Consider the following 17,514-nt stretch of genomic DNA (forward strand, 5'->3'; position numbering starts at 1 on the left):
GCTGGCCGGGCACCACGGCTGTTGCGGTCTAGCACAGCCTGATGGTGAAGAGGTGAGTTGTCGGGACGCTGTGTATTTTGGTGGGGTAATGATGAAGCTCCGGCCGGACAGGCGATGCTGGAAGCCAAATGGTGGTGTGCGCAAGCACGCCTGGATGATAGGTATAAAGAGCCTGACGTCATTACTTTGTCGCCCAGTTGCCCAGTTGCCCAGTTGCCCAGTTGCCCATTCAGACTGCCAGCCAAGCCATGCTCAGCCACCGCCCGTGGGCGAATGGCCGGCTCGGCGGCAAAGGAGAGGAACTCGTCCGAAGCTTGGGCGTCTCAACCCGAGGCCTATCCTGATAACCGACTTGTGGCTTGCAATGGGCATGGCTCCATCTCCGTCGGTTCGGTGAATGGAGCTACAGAGGTGTGACGTTGGGCATCCAACCACTGTCAGGAGATGGATGGAGGAGAAGACGGCAATGCAATTAATCGATCCCCGGGCGCAGACCACCACCACTTAATGCTCCTCCACGAGTCCCTGTATGCAGCATGAGCCCACGTGCCACCACGCCAGCGTGTCGCATGCACCATCCGCGCTCTTGTCTCCAGACTTGAGCGTGGATGATTCAAGCCGTTGTTCGAATAAGTATTTTAGTACCTATCGAAATGGTGGAATATTAGTGCTAAACCCTAGCGATTAACAGGCAGAAACCTCGGGAGGAGGGCCACTAACTTGGTACCTAGCACCGAGAGCTTAGCATCTGTCCCGCCCCCCCTTTCTGCCGTGCATGTACGGAGTACGATGTACAATGGATGAGAGCACGGCGAGTACCTGCCAGGTACCACCCCTACCTGCAGCCCCCCCTTGCCTGGCGCAAGGTGGTACCTGTTCTCTCGGCCATCGCCTACACCTTGGCAGACCTCCATCCATCATCACCACGCCTTTCCTGTCCTCACTCCTGGCACAAAGGACCTCCTCCAGACAGACCCCCGAAACAGCACAATCATGAAGCCTGCAGTCGTCTTTGCCGCGGTGGTCTCGGCTTGTGCCAGCCTCGTGGCCGCCGCCGCCCAAGAGCTCAAGATCGACGTCACGCTGCCCGTCGAATGCGACCGGAAAACGAAACGCGGCGACAACGTGTCAATGCACTACAAAGGCACCCTCGCTGACTCGGGCAAGAAATTCGATGCCAGTGAGCCACTCTCGTCTCCTAGCTTGCCCGAGGAACAAGGCTCAATGCTGATTACTTCCCTCCCCCAGGCTATGACAGGGACCAGCCTCTCTCCTTCGTCCTGGGCAATGGCCATGTCATTAAGGGGTGTGTCGCCCTTCTCTCCGGCCTGCGTACGGGCATGGCCCTCGTCCACCGACTAACAGTGGCATCAGATGGGACCAGGGCCTCTTGAACATGTGCATTGGCGAGAAGCGGTGAGTTTCGCCGTGGCCATGGACCAATCCCGTCAAACACCCGTCGGGCGTGTGTCTGGCTGACTTGAAGCTTGTAGGACTTTGACAATACCCCCAGAGCTCGGCTACGGCCAGCGTGCCATGGGCCCGATCCCTGCTGGTTCGACCCTCAGTACGTCTTCCCCGCAGGTCCATCTTAACTACACGTCGATGGCTAACGGCCGCTACAGTTTTCGAGACCGAGCTGGTAGCCATTGCCGGAGTCCCCAAACCCGACAAGATCAAGACCAAGTCTGTCCAAGACAAGGTGTCGGACAAGGTCGCCAGCGCCGCCGCCGAGGCCGCCAGTGCCGCCAAGACCATGCTCACCGATTCCGACGACGTGCAGGGGCACGAGGAGCTATAGTCAAGGTTCTGAGCAACCACAAATAGCCAGCATATGCACGAGACTTGCGCGACGAGGTCACTTCTGGCAATTGATTACCTGGCGTGATTCAGCTCCCTGAGGCGTCCATAGCCGATGGCCCAGCCCGTTGTTCAACGTGTTGCCATGCGACGTGAATGACACATGTAGCGAGCCGCGATCCTCCTCAAGTCTCTGCTCTAGCGTCCTTGTTTCGTCAAACCGGAGCGCCGGACCGTGTGGGTATACAGCAGGTTGCCAGGTCAGAGGACTGCCGCGGGCTGTAAGCGGGACACGAGCGATGCACAGACCAAGTTGAGGTTGAAATATCAGTGAAATCCAACGCCCGGCCAGCGCACAAGGCGTCCATGTTCAGCCGTCTGCCCGAAACGAACCCGGGCGAATCGCTGGGAACCGAGCTAGGGTTCAGGCGGAGGCGGATGAGCCGATGGATGATGGCTTGGATACGTGCACTGTAGATGACTCTGAGGTGGTCCTGCTCTGGCCATGCTCGAGCCAGGCTTTGGCATCAAGGTGCCCTCATCGCCGCTGCGGACTGGGTCGAGAACGTGCCCGAGTAGCCCGTAGAGAGGGAGAGAACTGGCGTTGCTGCACGCCAGACAACACTCAACAAAGGTGAAGCACATATATCCTCAGGGAGGAAAAAGGTAAGTGAACCGCTATATTGAAGAAGTGAAGAAAATGTGCGGGGAAGAAATCCTCGCCCTCTTCCACCTCACAGTGGGCACTTCAAAAGCCGTTACAATGGAAACAAAAGTGGTGGTGCCCAGGCGGCGGAGCAGCTACTCCTGAGCACGCCGGCCCGGTCTATCGGAGAACAGCTGGTGACACTTGCAGCAGACACGGCGAGTTTTTGTGCACATACAGCTGCAATTCGTGGCTGAGCTTAGCAATGTGCTGGCGTCCTGACGACATGCTCGCTCCGCGTGTCCTCTGGAGCAACACGTTTGCCGAGTGGGACGCAGGAGCGACAGCCCATCAGGAGGCTGGTGTTCCAGACAATGGCCAATCGAGAAGTGCTGAAAAAGAGCTAGCCGTGTCGGTCAGGTCGGCGATGAAAAGTAGAATGCACTTCTAGAGTCGGGGCGGCGTTGTATGGTCCTCTGAGGGGAGAGCTAACCGACCTACAATTTCAAGCTTCATGCCTTACCCGCGCTGCTCATGAGTCGTTGCCCAGAATCATCCAACTAGGGATGGGCAATTGACGCGATCGTGAGAAAGAGGCGTCGAGTCATGATTCGTCACAGTCGTAACTGGCCGGCCTATCCAAAGAACAGCTTCTTCTGCTTGGGATCCGAGGCAGATGCCCTCCCTCGCTTTCTCTCCGCAGTCTTGGGTCTTTTGCTCCCAGGCGGGCTGTCCCGCGCCCGTTCCGGTTCGTCACCCTGAACCGCATCGCGTATCGTTTGACGAGATAGGCAGAGGTCAATGTGCTCGTTGAACTGTCGCTCATTTGCAGACTGCGGCCTGAGGCAGATGGGACAGTCCCACCATTCCTCTTCGCGTTCGGTCATGGGCTTTACCGGATTCGAGACGATCTCTTTGCCATGCCTACCATATGCCAGCGCACTGGCGTCGTCCATGTCGTTTATGAAGTTCGAGTCCGTCGTCCTGTCGGCCTCCTTGGGACGTGGCTCCTCCGTAAGCAGCGTTTCCCAACCGGCCTCGTCTTCCAAGGCTCCGGCTGCCTTTCTTTTACCAGCTTCCGACTCCAGCTCGTCTTCGGCCGCGAGTCTCCGTTGCTTGAACCCAAAAAAGGCCATTGTATCAGGTTTCTTGGTGCTGACGAGATGCGTGCAGCGTAAGCCCATGAGCCGCAGCTTCATGCCTGGCATTTCTTGCTCTAGCTTGGCAAGCATAGGCAACGCAAAGCTGTAGAGGTCGTCTGCGAGGCCGATTGCCCTCGGCATGACCTGTTGACGTGTCAAAACTTCAAAGGTATGCAATTTGACCTTGAGGCACAACGTGCGACCTTTGCATTCGGCTCGCTTCATGTCCTGCTCGAGCTCCTCCGCCGTCGAGCGCAGCTTTTGTCGCAGTTTTGCGCCATCGGACATTTCCCCAAACGTGCTCTCTGTCCCGACGCTCTTCCGTTCATAGTCCTCGGCAGGCTGAATTCGGGTGCGGCCCAGCCCCAAATGGCAGGTCAACAGAAATTCAAAAGTCTTTTCTCCAAAGAGCTGGTTCAAGTATTTCCTCTGCTCGTAAATGTCCCCGCATGTTCTCACTCCAACCTCGAGAAGCTCTCGTTCCAGGACTCGGCCAATGCCGTTGACCTTCCTGGTCGGCAAGTCTCGCATAAATGCCATGATGGTACTTCTGTCATTGGGCAAGACAAACTGGCCATTGGGCTTGTTCATGTTCGAGCAAATCTTGGCAAGTTTTGTGTTTGCGGCAATTCCGGCCGAGACGGTAATGTTTGTCTTTTGGTGAATCTCGCTTCTCATCTCCTCAATTGCTTCTGCGGGACCAACGTCGCGCTCTGCGCAGTATTCAGTAATGTTCAAGTATGCTTCGTCAATGCTGGCACTCTCGAATCGCGGGTCGTACTCGGCAAGAATTTCTCTTATTTCTTGGGCTTTGGCGGTATATTTTTGGAAATTGGGTTTGATAAAGATGAGGTCAGGGCAGAGCTTCTTTGCGACGAAGCCGGCCATGCCAGAGCGGCAGCCGAACTGTCGGGCGACGTAGTTGCAAGTTGTGAGAACGCCGCCGCCGACCGCAAACGGCAGGGTCTTGAGCTCAGGCCTCTCCAATTGCTCCACCGCTGCATAAAAGGCATCACAATCGATATGAACAACGTGTTGTGTAAGATCCCGGGACACCTCGAGCTCGGCAATCGTGCGGTCGGCGTTTCGTAGGTCGCGGGATAGGTCACGCTCCTCGAGCTTCCGCTTCCGTTGCAGGATCTGCTCTATTTTCTTGGTGAGAATCTTGTCGCGGGCCTCTTCCCGATTGAAGAACTTGGAGCCTTTAGACGCATTGTAGATGATTTCGGAAACCTAGACATGGCCACGTTGAGCTGACCATACTTTCCGTTTCCAGGGACAGAGCGAGTAGCGTACCTTGCCTTGATCGACCTTGTCCTGGCCAGCCTTGGTCAAGGACGGGCCCAGCAAGTGATACTTGAGGGTCCTGAGGCTATCCTCCTCCGCCTCCTCCATTTGCTGTCCGTCGTCATGCGTACGCTCGGTCGCAGCCATGTCGGACGGGTCGGAGCAGGTCGGTCAGCACATTGATTTCAAGTGACGAAGGGTCGTCCTTTGATAATAATTCCCGGGCAAGTCGAACATTTGTAAACTAGGCGGTCGCGTCGACTGCTGACAATAAACGCGGTTGTTTGGCAAATGACGTCTCAGCTCAGCCACGGTCGCGTCGGAGGCCCGCACGCTGTCATGTGACTTTGAGTGCATCCACTAAGTCTATTTCGGGGCCAAAGCTTGACACGATTGAATCTTGGTTCCTCCGCTTCGCAGCCGAGGTCGAGCGCATCTCGATCTTGGGGCGAACAGAATTCTTCCTTTCGAGATAGCGGGTCTACCGTCTTTCAATATATCGATAGCGCCAAGCCCAGAGGTCGACGTGCTGCGTGCCCAGGGCGTTGACGGTATCCTCCTCGTCGCCTCCGGTAGTCTCAGACGCTGCTGCATGACAAACCTGTCGTCTGACCGCCCCTGTCGCAGATGTATTGGCGCGGGCGGGGGTGAGATGGCGATGGTGGTGCCGTGGAGAAGGGGGTAGAGGAGCAGGCGCGGGACGGCGCGATCCATGAAAACGGATCAACAACGCACATCTCCAGTTCAGGGTTAAGGTTTACAAGGGACCGGCCGACAAAACGGCTTATGGAAACGCCCGCGTGGGTGATGAACCGGGCACAGACAAGCTCCCGGTTTCTCAACCACCTCGATTGGTCAGATGCGATGCTCCTCTAAGCGCCCGGGACAACGCCGATCAGCCCAGGTGGTGGGTGCTGAGGGCTGCGGTACAAATACTGACCGGGAGCTGAGCTCTAAATGTCTCCTTTTCCCCCTCTTCTCTACTGTATCTCATCAGCCGTCATCCCCCGCCCAAGTGCGTCTCCTCTGCAAAAAGACGTGTGGAAGGAGCAAAGCAAATCATTCGAGGCGACCCTCGCTCGACTCGGCCCTCGGGCTGCCAAAAGGATAAACGATCGCCGCTGCGCAGTTTTTTCCGAACCCAGCCATGGCAGCGCGGCCAGGCGAAGAGAACGTGGCAACCCTGTAAGCGAGGCACTCCCTCACGCGCTCGACCGGAGACGAAGCAGTATCGCTCACGCTCTGGCCTGGCCTGGGTAGGTTCGGTGACATCCACTACTTGTACGGACCGCCCGATACAAAGCCCCGGCATCACCGGTTCGACAAGGGCTCCTATGTCTATCTATTCGAGAATGCGGGCGAGAGGAGATGCCGCATCGAGATAGCAAATTACCCTGGCACAGAGGACCAGGACGCCTTTTTCGGATGTGAGTTGTGCGCCACCCGAGTGCGCTGTCACGGCCAATGTCGGCTAAAGAAGTCGACCCATGGCTGTGTCGCATCGGCGCAGTCCTCGACCAGACTCATGTGCGATACTCGTACAAGCACCACTGCATGGTGTCGTTGACCGTCGCCGACGCGGTTGACCAGAGCGAGTGGCATCTACCGACGTACGACCCTCGCAACGAGAACAAGTACCACTACAAGCTCCATTCGCTCGACGCCTATTTCTGGACGCAGCAAGACGCGCTGCAGTTCGTCAACGGCGTCAGGCGCGTCCTGCCGCCGTCCCAGGTAGAGGTCATGGACGAGCCCGCGCCGCCGCCACAGGCCGCGGGCATGAGCTCTGTCGTGCAACAGTTGGAGAGGGCAGCCATCTCAGACCCCCAGTACGGAGCCGGCGCCTCGACGACGTCGCAACACCCGCCTCTCCCCCAAGGTGCCGCCATGACAGCGTCTCCGGAGGCGCCGGGGGCCGTTCCGCCGCCGCCTCCGCCGCAGGGCAACTTCGTGCCCATGGCATACAACCCCGCCGCGCCGGCCGCGCCGGAGACGATACGACATCGTGAGAAAACGCCGCCGCTGGATGACGATCCCCTCAACCCTCTGGCCGTGGCCGTGGCGCACGATTACCACAAGCAGCCCTTTACCCCGGGGCTCCCTCCGGCGTCGCAGCCCGGGGGAGGTCCCGGAGTTGCCAGCCCCGGCATGCCGCCTCCGCAGCAGCCGGCTATGCAGAGGGCGATGACGATGCCCAGGCAGGCGGGGTTGGCGAGCCCATTCGGGCCCAGTCCGAACAGTTTCCCAGCATCACCCCGGTTTGCCCCCGCGGGCCTAACCCAGACAACCTCGCAGCCTACGCCGCCGATAACGGGCTCCGGCATGCCGCCCCCGCCGGGGGGCTACTCGGGCTATCCGCACGGACCGCAGACGCCATCAGGGGCGCCGGGCCAGGACTACTCGATCCACCAGCAGGTGTATCGGCCGAGCGAGGCTGACTCGGGGCCGACTCCGCACCAGTATCAGCCCAAACAAGAGCCGAGGGGGAAGCTGGAGGAGAACGCCGGAAGGCTGGAGCGCGGTGTGACGGGCATGTTGAAGAAGTTTGAAAAGAAGTTTGGGTAAGGCGTAAGGGGGGACATGTCTTTTGTCTTGGCTGCCTCTTAACGCCCGTACCTAACCCTATGATGCCTGGGGTTGGATAAGGTCAGACACGACCGGAACAGCGCGCAGACCTGATTGGGCGGTACGGAATGGCGGTCGGCCCCGTTGGAACTGAAAGACGATGGCTGCTGGGCTGAATGTCTGCGCGGTGCGGTGACGCACTATTGACTGGCATGGCGCTACGCCTCCGCCACGAGCACATGCGTGCCTTTGCATCTGCAGGCCCATGACGAGGCAGACTTGAGACATGTCTGGAGTTGCGCGGCGACAGGATGGCATGTAGGGCACAGAAGGTACGTGCCTAGGTAGGTACTATCCATCTGAGGATTGGTACTTGTAGAGAGAGTTTTGCTGTGCAAGTGTCTGGACTCTGGAGCTGCTACATGGGAATGATAGCGCCGGACCGTGTCCAAGTACCTACTTTACTGACATGCTGGTACCGATGCACTGCTCCCCGGCCGACCAGGCTAGCACGCCTCGGCGACCTGGGGAAGCCGCTTTGGTCCACGTATTCCGACTGTCGAATGTGATGCACTTTTTCTTCTTTTCCTTCTTCGCCTTGCCTTTTCCCCCTCTGGTGGTGTGTTGGTGGTGGATCATGGGATGGGCTGCTACCGAACAAGGGCCGGGCTGTGCGGTGGCCCGATTTGTCCAGCCACCGTGGCGTTGCGTTGCCCTCCCGGGAAAGTGAACGCCAAAGAAAAGTGGGGGAGGCGGAAAAAAGGCCATCAAAGAATCCAACTGCTTCGTCGACGGAAGTGCACAAGACGGGACAGTCTGTTCAGCTTCGACGCGTCCAATGTCTCTATACCATGCTTCGACGAATAAGGTGTGCGCCGAGGCAACGAATTTGGGGGCACGGCTTCCCTTCAGACCCTGCAGGCGACGCAGGCAGGCTGGTACCCTTTGTCCAGGACTCCAGCGCCAGGATGGCTCGGACTGCCTGTTGGGCTGCACAAGTCTTGTACCACCTACAGGAACTCGGCCTGTCTGACATGGAAGGCAAGCGACAGGCCGCCCGCTCAGGCAAGCAGGGTGTGCCGAAATAGGAGGGGGGGCTCACAGTGTGGTAGGTTATCGTGCCCAGATCTGACACACCCTCGCTCACCGTCCCTTTCGAGCCCAGCCCCCTTGTTCCTCCCCGTCAGCCCAAGCCCGTGTTCGTCTTCCTTTCATCTTCCCATCTCTGGCCGTGCTCGTCTTGACTCGATTTCCGGCATCCAGCAGTGCGCCATCCATGCGGTGACCCCGAAAGGGGGTCCTTTGTGTGCTGTCGCAGCTACAGCTTCGCTTGGCAGTCGTTGAACGCCTCCCAGCTCCGACGTCGACTCGCCCATACGCTCGCCACGCACTTTCATGCTCAGCTCTGCTGCTGAACCCCTTCTGTGTCCCGCTTGTGTTATTCGTCTTCTTCCGGAGCGCGGCCCGGGCAACGGCAGAGAGAATGCACCTTCAGGGTCACTCGGCGTCTGTCGCTGGTGGCGCCGCTCGCGGCCGGAGATACGCTGCTGCGCTGATGCGGAGAAATCTTAGCGACAAAAACGTCGCCTTCATTGTAAGTTGGTTGATGAATTGGACTTGTTCTTCCCCTACATTCCTCATCAAATCCCCTCTTCTTCCACACGGCCCTTTCTCTGCGCTCCCTGGCAGAATCTACATTGTTTGCCCCGGAGCCAGAGTCCGTATCTAACCCGGGACGTTTTTTCAAGGTCATTGTCGCCATCTTCGTCTTCCTCACTTCAATCGCCTTACTGGGCGTAATACTCGCCAAGCGCCGTCGCCGCCGCCAACGCCAAGGGAAAAAGACGGGCGATCCTCGGCGCGATGTGGTGGACAACATGCTGAGTGCCTGGCAGCCGGACGGCAGCCGGTACGAACGAGCTTGGGAGGACGACGCTACAGACAGGCGGCAATCGCCACACCGGCTTTCTCGGCCGTCGCCGAGATTGAGCGGCGGTGATGAGCGGCGGCGCACTTCGGAAGTAAACGTCTCGAGAGCAAACATCAACGGCGCCGGCGCCGGCTTGAGCAGCCGCCACGGCAGCAGGAACACCGTTGCTGTCGAGGCGGCCGCCGAGGCCGACGTTGACCGCAGCGCCTCGATCCGCTCCGTCATGACGCTCCCTCCCTACAGCTTCATGGCGTCCACCAATGAACAGGTTCTGGGGCGCGAAGGCGAAAGAGACGGCATTGACGTGGTCATCGCCTTGCCGACCGACGAGGATCGCGAGGCTCTTCGCGAGGAGGAAATGGACACGCTCTATCAGATCAGGCTGGCAAGGCGGCGGCAGATTGTCGAGAGAGACGAGCTGAGGAGACAACAGAACGAGGCGAGGCGACGAAACGATGGCGAAGCTCTGGCCGAGATTCGCGCACACTCGAGAACCACCACCAGCACTGGCGAGTTGGACGAGCTCCGGCGAGAGGTGAGCCGGATCCAGGAGACCAGGCAACGCTCCGTGTCTAGAGTCTCGTACGCAGACCTCGGCGTGGCCAGGCCTGATGGAACGCGGATCCGCGCAAACAGCAACGAGAGCGAGCGCATGGGGCTGCTTTCCGATGCCGCGAGCATTGCCCTCTCGAGCCAGTCATGCGCTCCGTCTCTCGCGCGGCACCGGCGCGGACGAAGCGCAAGCTCCCTGGTGAGTGTCGATAGCGACCTCTTGCCACCCAACTCGGCCCGTGCTGGAGGTGGATCCCACTCGGAAGCGCCGCCGCCACAGGGTGGACATGCCCGGGCGAGATCGAATCCCGAGCTTGCCGAGGCAGACTTAGGAGACGTGGCCATGCCGCCTCCTGACTATCACGACGTCCCCTTGGACGATGATGCAGAGCTCACGCAGTCCACCACGCCACTTGATGAGCCACCGCCAGACTACCCGGGGCCTGTCCGATCGGCAGCCGAGTGGAGCGAGCACGGCGCCCGGCCGTCGGCATCAGGTGGTCCGGAGGCGGCGGCGACGGGATCGGGAAAGACACAAACAGGTCGACGAATCGGCGGGATCCCTCAGTTGCCGAGCCTGAGAATTTCGGGCCTCCCCGCGATCGTGATTGAGCCGTCGAGTGCGCAGCCGGTGAGCCGCTGACGGGGTGAGCAGCTGGACTCTCGCATCGATGCTGCTGTGTCGCCGGCGGGCTGTCGGAGTGGCTTTAGGGGGTTGCAGATACCACATGAGCGCTGTTTTTTTTTTGGGAGCGATGCATGATGTCGGCTACCATTGGAGCTATATAATGGGTTTCTGATGATATTTCGTCTTTTTTCTTCTCTTCCCAGCTTCACTGCCGCAGATACAAATGTGCTCGGGGTGGTGGCTTTGGTTGATGGCTAGGTAGTTTAAATCATGGCGTTGGCCGGCGACATTTATGCCGCGATCCTCTTTGACCCCAGCTGCCCCTTCTTTATGATTGCTTGGACCAAGCCTGTCTCTCTCGCGGCCTGTGTGGGACACGATGAGCGACGCGCTGCCGAGTCACACAGCGACGAGGAGATGACGGAGGAGCGGCCGGGCAGCTACAAAGACCAGTGAGAGGCAGCAAGCGGGACACGCTCGTGTTACTGGAAGCCTCACTCATCACCCCGAGGCGGCACGGAGCAATGCGCGTATAGTCCTCGGAGCCGGTATCCCGCAGCAACGGGTAGCAGCTGGAGAGCTATCCGCGACAGATAGCGCAGGGGGGCCAAGCGGCTCGCCATTGGCGACGCCAGGAAGCCGCTTATCCAAGCTTTAGCAAGCTTTAGCAAGCTTTAGCAAGCTTTAGCTAATCGCCGGGAGCCCCGCAGATGCGACGAGCGGATCGTCCCATGCGGAGGGGGAGAGCATTAATCAGCATTTGACTTAGGTACAGAGTACACAGTGCTCCATACCTCGCGCTCAACAGCTGCCTCGACACACCCACCACACCGGCCTCGTAAGCCACCTCCGTCTCGGATCACGGCTTCTCTCCAGACTGGTACGTACGCACGAGGCAGACGGGAGACGAGTTGAGCCGGCCAGCTGAGGTTCAGTAACGGAGTGGCGAACTCGGGGTCGGGATTGGCCCGCCCGTTTCCTTCCTCCCCCCCCACCCCCGGCTGCATCCATGTACTTGGTACATATCGGCTTTCTTCCTTTTGGGACGAGCGGGGTGGTGGGGGAAGGGGAAGGAGGGGCACCCGGTAGAGCTCGCCCGCCGCGTCACCAATTCGCTCATGTCACGATGCGAGCTCGATGCTGCTCGCCGTCTGCCTCTGCGCCAGGAACTGAGCATTGCGTAGCTCTGCCTGGTCCCGCCGAGTCCAAAACAAGAACGACTAAAGAGTGAGGGAGCCAGAGAGTGGCGGCGTCGTCGCCATGGCCGACGAGGAAACCGGGAAGCTTATCAATGCTGTCCCGGTTGACTGACGCATCTGCCCGCAAACTTACTTGGGGGCTAAGTCGACGACGGCTGTGGCCCGCCACAGTTCCCGAATCGCCGTGCCGGGCCTCCCATTCTCATATAAAACCCCCCCTCCCTTTCGGCCGGGACCTTTGCTCTGTTGTTGCTGCTGCAGTGTGCTACCAACAGCTGACTTACCATCACCTCATCTTGTACTGTGCCTGTAGTACACGCACAATTCTCTTCCCCTCCCTCTTCCATCGTGCAGACATCAACCGATCTGATTTCGTCAAGATCTCTCCTCGAGCCAGGCCATCCATTATCCCTCCAGCAACTTCGCCATGGCTCCCAAGATTGCCATTGTCTTTGTTAGTCCTTTCCTGCGCTCTTGTTCCTCTTTTACAACAGCTTTCCCCGCCAGCCGTCTTGCCTGTTGCTGTGCCCCCTCTCGCCCCGAAGCCAGCAGACACGGGTGACACGACTGCCTGGCGACGCACTCACCGTCCCTCCGTTACACTTCCTTGCGTTTCCATGTCGTACATCGATTGCCGTGCTCTGAATTTTGCCCCCCCTCCCTCTGGCTTGTCGCCCCCCTCCCAGACCAACGCTGACGGAGTGCCCTCGGCCTCGTACAGTATTCCATGTACGGCCACATTCGGCAGCTGGCCGAGGCCGAGAAGAAGGGCATCGAAAAGGCCGGCGGCCAAGTCGACTTGTATCAGCTCCCCGAGACGCTCCCCGACGAAGTCCTGGCCAAAATGCACGCCCCGGCCAAGCCCACTGATATCCGCGTCTTGGAAGATCCCACAGTCTTGACTAAGTACGATGCCTTCCTCCTTGGTATTCCCACCCGATACGGCAACTTTCCCGCTCAGTGGAAGGTATGTACATGTGGCCCCACGCAGCCTGGATCCGGGGACCCGAGCCCGTCCAGCACTGCTGTCAAGGCTAGGGTGGTGGCTAGATTGCTGCTAACCATGCGTCTTTTCTCCTCCCCCCTTAGACCTTCTGGGACAAGACGGGCGGTGTCTGGGCCTCGGGTGGCTTCTACGGCAAGTATGCCGGCCTCTTCGTCTCCACGGGCGGCCACGGTGGCGGCCAGGAGTCGACGTGCATCGCAGCCATGTCGACTCTCGCCCACCACGGAATCAACTACGTCCCGCTCGGCTACGCAAAATCCTTCGCCCAGTTGACCAACCTGTCCGAGGTTCACGGCGGCAGCCCTTGGGGTGCCGGCACCTTCGCCGGCGGTGATGGCTCCCGACAGCCCAGCGCTCTCGAGCTCGAGATTGCCACCATCCAGGGCGAGACCTTTTACCAGACCGTTGCCAAGGCCTTTGGCTAGTTGCGGGCCACCGGACCCGGTGATCAGTAGGCCGAGACGGACGCGGCAAAGGTCGACGGCGCGGCAAATGTCGGCGCCCGGCCGCTCGGCCCACTAGCGGGGACTGCTTCATTGACGGGAAAGGCGAGACAGCGAATTGGCACAGGCAGCTTTCCTGTTCAATGTTTCACCATGTGCAAAGCAAGTATCTAGGAAGATTCCGTAGCTTCGATGGAATGTAGCCCATCCAGCCCTGACAAGAAGCATCCGCCGCTGCGCGAGAACGGAATGGAAGATAACCCGGGTCCATTCCCAGGCCCTGAACAAGCACTTCCCTGCCCTTACATGTTGTCAGTGAGGAGAAAGTCTCTTCACTCGCCATGCTTTTGCAATGTGCAAATCTCCGCCATGCACTCTACTGACAGCAAGTCATGGCTGATGGTGTTGGATCCGCTCTTGGCCATCAACTCGTCCAAGATCCCGTACAGGTACTTCATGGTTGTGTGCTTGGCCGGGTCTCGAGTCGAAGGGTCACCGCCGTAGTCCACCCAATAGCTTGTTTGAAGATCCTCAATCACGTACAGCCCCCCGGGCTTGACGATTGGCCATAGACGTTCCAGCGATGTCATTTGCTGCTCCATCGTGTGCCCGCCGTCGTCAACCACGATGTCGAACAGGCCGTGGGCCGTCGTGTCGGCGGCGAAACGCTCGAGAAAATCAGCATCCGCCTGATCGCCAACAAAGACGTGGGCATTGGCCGTCTTGTCTTGATACTTGTTTGCACACAGTGCGTCAAATTCGATAAAGTACAGTTCAACGTTGGGCAAATACTCGAGCCAGGTATAGTAAGATGCACCAGGGCCATAGTCCTTTGAGGGTGAGTGGCACGTCGATAACGGTCTGACAAGATGAGTACAATACCATGTTGCAGCCAAGCCCGATTTCCAGCATCTTTAAGGGCAGGCTTCGGAGAGGCAAAAGATATTTTTCATACATGTGCTGATAGCTGTGGGTGGTGACTTTGTCGGTGCCGTGCTTGAGCGCGACTTGCTCGAAAGAAGCGCTTTGCTGGTTCGTGTCTCGGGAGGCATTGCTGTGCACAGGGCGAGGAAGCGGGCGGACACGAGTCAGCTTTGAATTCCTCGGTGACGGTCCGCTGACTTGCAGGTAAGTGCCCGGCTTGATGTGCTGCTGCAACAGCTCTGTCTCGCGGCCCAGCTGGTGAACAAGGGCCAGGGTGAAGAAGGCGGCGGCCGCGCAGAAGAGAGGAATTAGGATCCGGTTTTGCTTCATCCTGACGGCGAGGGACCTCTATCCTTGTGCAGAGGGACGAATCCTGGGCGCGGTGTTTGATGGAGACGGGACTGGAAGAGAAAAGACAGCGTTGGCGCGAGAAACTGGGCCTCGGGGCGTGAGAGCCCAAGGTGTTGCGAGCCGGGTTGGCTCCCGCGAATTCCCAGCACCCTGTGCCGAGACGGCAGGCACGACGAAGGGGGCCGAGGCAGGCACCTTGGAGAGGCGAATTTGGAAGGACTGACCTATCCGGGCTTGATGCGCGAGAACCGTTCAGAAGCAGGGCAGCCTCGGAATTGCATTTTCCCACGCCAATACAGCGAAGCAGGCTTAACTCACTCCTTCATCCTCCCACGAGTGGCTGTAGGGACATGTCGCACATCTGCTGACGCCTTGGCTCCAAACAGTTGGCGTACGTCGTCCACGGGTGACTGCGTGCAAGTTCTGGCGCTGAGAACGCAATGGGCTGCCAACTGTCGGCCCTCTCGTTGCCTAGTGCTGCTCAGATCCTGTTGCCAGACCGGCCATCCCTTTGCTTGAAGAGATTCGTTTGCGACCCGAAAAACGGGTTGGGCTGGAATGGGTGGGGGTTCGACTGCAGCTCTCCATCGTACGGCCGTTGGGGCTTATCCTCGACAGGCCTGGCTACCTCGATCTCGCCCCTGTAGATCTCAACGACGGACACGAGCGGGAACAGCAACAGCAGCATGGACAGAAGCTGCCCGAAGCCCCACGTCTTTTCTCCCTCTTCGTTAAGCTTCACCGACGGATGGCCAAAGGCCTGCGACAGGAGGCCGATGCGCACGGCGGCGCCCACGGCAATGACCGTCATTAGAAACAGCCCGGCGACCTGGACGACCTTGTAAAACTTCTGGTCTCGACTGTGCAGATACCAGGTCGCCAAACCAAAAATGATGCCGTTGCCTCCGATGACGACGATAGTTCCCACGTATGATAGCCCGATGCTGGACGGTGCCCCGTTGCCGTCAACCTGCCAGACGCAAGCGATGGGCAAGGTATCGTTCTCGAGTCCTTTCGACACCGCCTTGAGCACGAACACGCCAGAGACGCTGGACAATGCCAGGTTGACAAACATGAGGAACTGCCTCATCCACCGAATGACCCAATCGCGGCGGTAGTCGTGGACTAGAGCCAGCAAGGTGGCGTTGTGCGTCGCCATGGAGAGCAGAGACAGCATCCATATCAGAAAGAAGTGGTACGGCACCAGCGTGTTCATCTTGGCCAATCCTACACCTGCAAGCCTCGAGTCAGCTAAGGGTGATGATGGATGGCCTTTGGCAGGCAGCGCGCCTCACTTTGAATGCCGATGCCTTGCAGAATCTGGGAATCGCTGTATCCATTGAGCAGCTTGCGCCGGATGGTCGAGTCCTTGGCTCGAAAGTCGGCCCAGATGACGGTGGCGGACAAGACGATGGCCAGACATGCAGTGACCATGAAGGACAACAGGATCTGCGAGGCCATGTCAGCCGCCGGCTGCCTTTGCTCGTCAGCTCGCCCGGCGCGTGTCCTTACCCCAGCTCCCGCGACGCCAGCATCGCTAGGGGCAGACTCTGGCGCGCCCGTGCATCTGGGAGACTCCAAAAAAGCCATGATGTGGTGGCGCGGATGCAGGGCACGGCTCTCGATAGTGTGTGAATGAGGGATGGAGTCTTCACGATGCCGGGTTTCGCACTGGGTCCCTGGGATATGAAATGGACCCGACAGGCTTGCTGTTGCCATGACGTCGTGGTTCAGGGGGATGTGGTCCCCTCTCCTCCCTTGAGACACGAAACGGGGCCTTTATCGGAAAACATAATTACTGCACGAAGGAGTGATCAAATTACAGTACTGCCAGCGGCTCTGAGACAGGCAGCGATCCCCGGCGCTTCTTTTCTTGCCAGGGCTGTGTGCTCTTGGCACCCTGGGCAAGCGCCGGCGAATCCACCCAATCAAGTCGCCCTCGGCCATTTTTGCTACGTACCTTAAAGGTAGGTACTGTACGTATCTACAGTAGTAGGTGCCTAGGTACCTACCTAGGTAGCTCATTGGCCCCCGAGCTGTCACTGGACATGCAGACCCGCCCGCCTCGTGGGGGCAACGGTTGTGGCAACGGTTAAGTTAACTATCCCGGTGCTGCATCAAGCAAGCCATGCCCCCTTTTACTGAGCCAGCGAGCGAGCATCCGCAGGCCCAACGTCTCTGCCCTGGGACCGCCGCGGCTGTGGCTATCGATGGGGGCCTGGGCGCTGCCCGACGAGGGCAGTTCGCCCACGGAATTTGGTTGGCTCGTCACTAATCAACCTCAACGGGCTGCAGGGGACCCAACGCCCGTCGCCAGGCTGGCAAATTTGCGACAGCAAGGCCGGGAACGCGGAAGAGCCGTCCGCATTCCGGGGGGACAAGGTGCCAAATACCAATTCAAGATTGTACTGTACTCTACTACGCAAACCCCGAGCGTATACGCCGCGGATGAAAGTGGAATGGCTCTAGAATCAACGCTTTTGCCTGATGATGCCTACATTACAGTATCATGACCCCGGCACGAACGCCCACTGACCCAACGTCGGCCATTGCTCAGGGCGTGACGGCTCTCCAAGTGGCAATGCAAATTGCCGCTTACACACATACACTCAAAGGCCCTGGCAGATTATTCACCAGGGCGAGGCGAGCAACTCGATTGATTCTATCTCACGCTTTTCCATGGTCATTCGTCGCGACGCCTGGCCGTGTTTGACCCTTGCTCGTCAGTTGTCCGTGGACAGAGATCAGCTCTCAACGTGACTTCGTTGATTTGACAGTTCGCGTCGAGTGTGCCTTTCAACCGACACTCAACTCCTTCAGTCTCCACGCGGCAAGCCGCGGGAATAAGCCTCTAGTTCCTCACTTCGCCACTCTTGCAATGCAACCCAAACATGGCCGTTGCCCGGCCTGGTCACATTTTCGTGCTCGGATGTCTCAGATGGTGGAAGAGAGTCCAAGTAAAGGAAGACTGGCTACCGCTCGTGCCGTTTTGTGTGTACCATCTGGTTTCTAAGGAGCCATGAAGCGTACCTCGAGGTATT

The 17,514-nt window shown here is 58.8% G+C and overlaps 7 protein-coding genes across 7 annotated transcripts; 4 read left to right on the plus strand and 3 right to left on the minus strand.

The window, feature by feature from the left end:
* Window positions 1-993: 993 nt before the first annotated feature.
* On the plus strand, window positions 994-1,801 carry HRG_11011 (FKBP-type peptidyl-prolyl cis-trans isomerase domain-containing protein; the record flags this gene model as incomplete). Its single annotated transcript, XM_044869481.1, has 5 exons — window positions 994-1,180; window positions 1,249-1,306; window positions 1,366-1,416; window positions 1,494-1,567; window positions 1,626-1,801. The coding sequence occupies 5 exons, from the start codon at window positions 994-996 to the stop codon at window positions 1,799-1,801; spliced, it is 546 nt and encodes a 181-aa protein (XP_044715432.1).
* A 1,280-nt stretch (window positions 1,802-3,081) lies between these two features.
* Window positions 3,082-5,022, minus strand: HRG_11012 (impB/mucB/samB family domain-containing protein; the record flags this gene model as incomplete). Its single annotated transcript, XM_044869482.1, has 3 exons — window positions 3,082-3,317; window positions 3,375-4,821; window positions 4,885-5,022. 3 exons carry the CDS (start codon window positions 5,020-5,022, stop codon window positions 3,082-3,084), a joined length of 1,821 nt encoding a protein of 606 aa, XP_044715433.1.
* A 1,000-nt stretch (window positions 5,023-6,022) lies between these two features.
* Window positions 6,023-7,440, plus strand: HRG_11013 (uncharacterized protein; the record flags this gene model as incomplete). Its single annotated transcript, XM_044869483.1, has 3 exons — window positions 6,023-6,060; window positions 6,136-6,302; window positions 6,386-7,440. 3 exons carry the CDS (start codon window positions 6,023-6,025, stop codon window positions 7,438-7,440), a joined length of 1,260 nt encoding a protein of 419 aa, XP_044715434.1.
* Window positions 7,441-8,923: 1,483 nt separating this feature from the next.
* HRG_11014 (uncharacterized protein) lies at window positions 8,924-10,565 on the plus strand (the record flags this gene model as incomplete). The annotated part of the gene is made up of 3 exons (XM_044869484.1): window positions 8,924-9,034; window positions 9,189-10,121; window positions 10,203-10,565. The coding sequence occupies 3 exons, from the start codon at window positions 8,924-8,926 to the stop codon at window positions 10,563-10,565; spliced, it is 1,407 nt and encodes a 468-aa protein (XP_044715435.1).
* Window positions 10,566-12,176: 1,611 nt separating this feature from the next.
* Window positions 12,177-13,180, plus strand: HRG_11015 (NADPH-dependent FMN reductase domain-containing protein; the record flags this gene model as incomplete). The annotated part of the gene is made up of 3 exons (XM_044869485.1): window positions 12,177-12,203; window positions 12,471-12,716; window positions 12,839-13,180. 3 exons carry the CDS (start codon window positions 12,177-12,179, stop codon window positions 13,178-13,180), a joined length of 615 nt encoding a protein of 204 aa, XP_044715436.1.
* A 350-nt stretch (window positions 13,181-13,530) lies between these two features.
* On the minus strand, window positions 13,531-14,452 carry HRG_11016 (methyltransferase domain-containing protein; the record flags this gene model as incomplete). Its single annotated transcript, XM_044869486.1, has 2 exons — window positions 13,531-14,028; window positions 14,081-14,452. 2 exons carry the CDS (start codon window positions 14,450-14,452, stop codon window positions 13,531-13,533), a joined length of 870 nt encoding a protein of 289 aa, XP_044715437.1.
* Window positions 14,453-14,954: 502 nt separating this feature from the next.
* On the minus strand, window positions 14,955-16,063 carry HRG_11017 (uncharacterized protein; the record flags this gene model as incomplete). The annotated part of the gene is made up of 3 exons (XM_044869487.1): window positions 14,955-15,706; window positions 15,769-15,922; window positions 15,986-16,063. The coding sequence occupies 3 exons, from the start codon at window positions 16,061-16,063 to the stop codon at window positions 14,955-14,957; spliced, it is 984 nt and encodes a 327-aa protein (XP_044715438.1).
* Window positions 16,064-17,514: the final 1,451 nt, after the last annotated feature.

This window comes from Hirsutella rhossiliensis, assembly GCF_020360975.1.
Source record: "Hirsutella rhossiliensis strain HR02 chromosome Unknown scaffold00018, whole genome shotgun sequence".
Lineage (NCBI taxonomy): Eukaryota > Fungi > Ascomycota > Sordariomycetes > Hypocreales > Ophiocordycipitaceae > Hirsutella > Hirsutella rhossiliensis.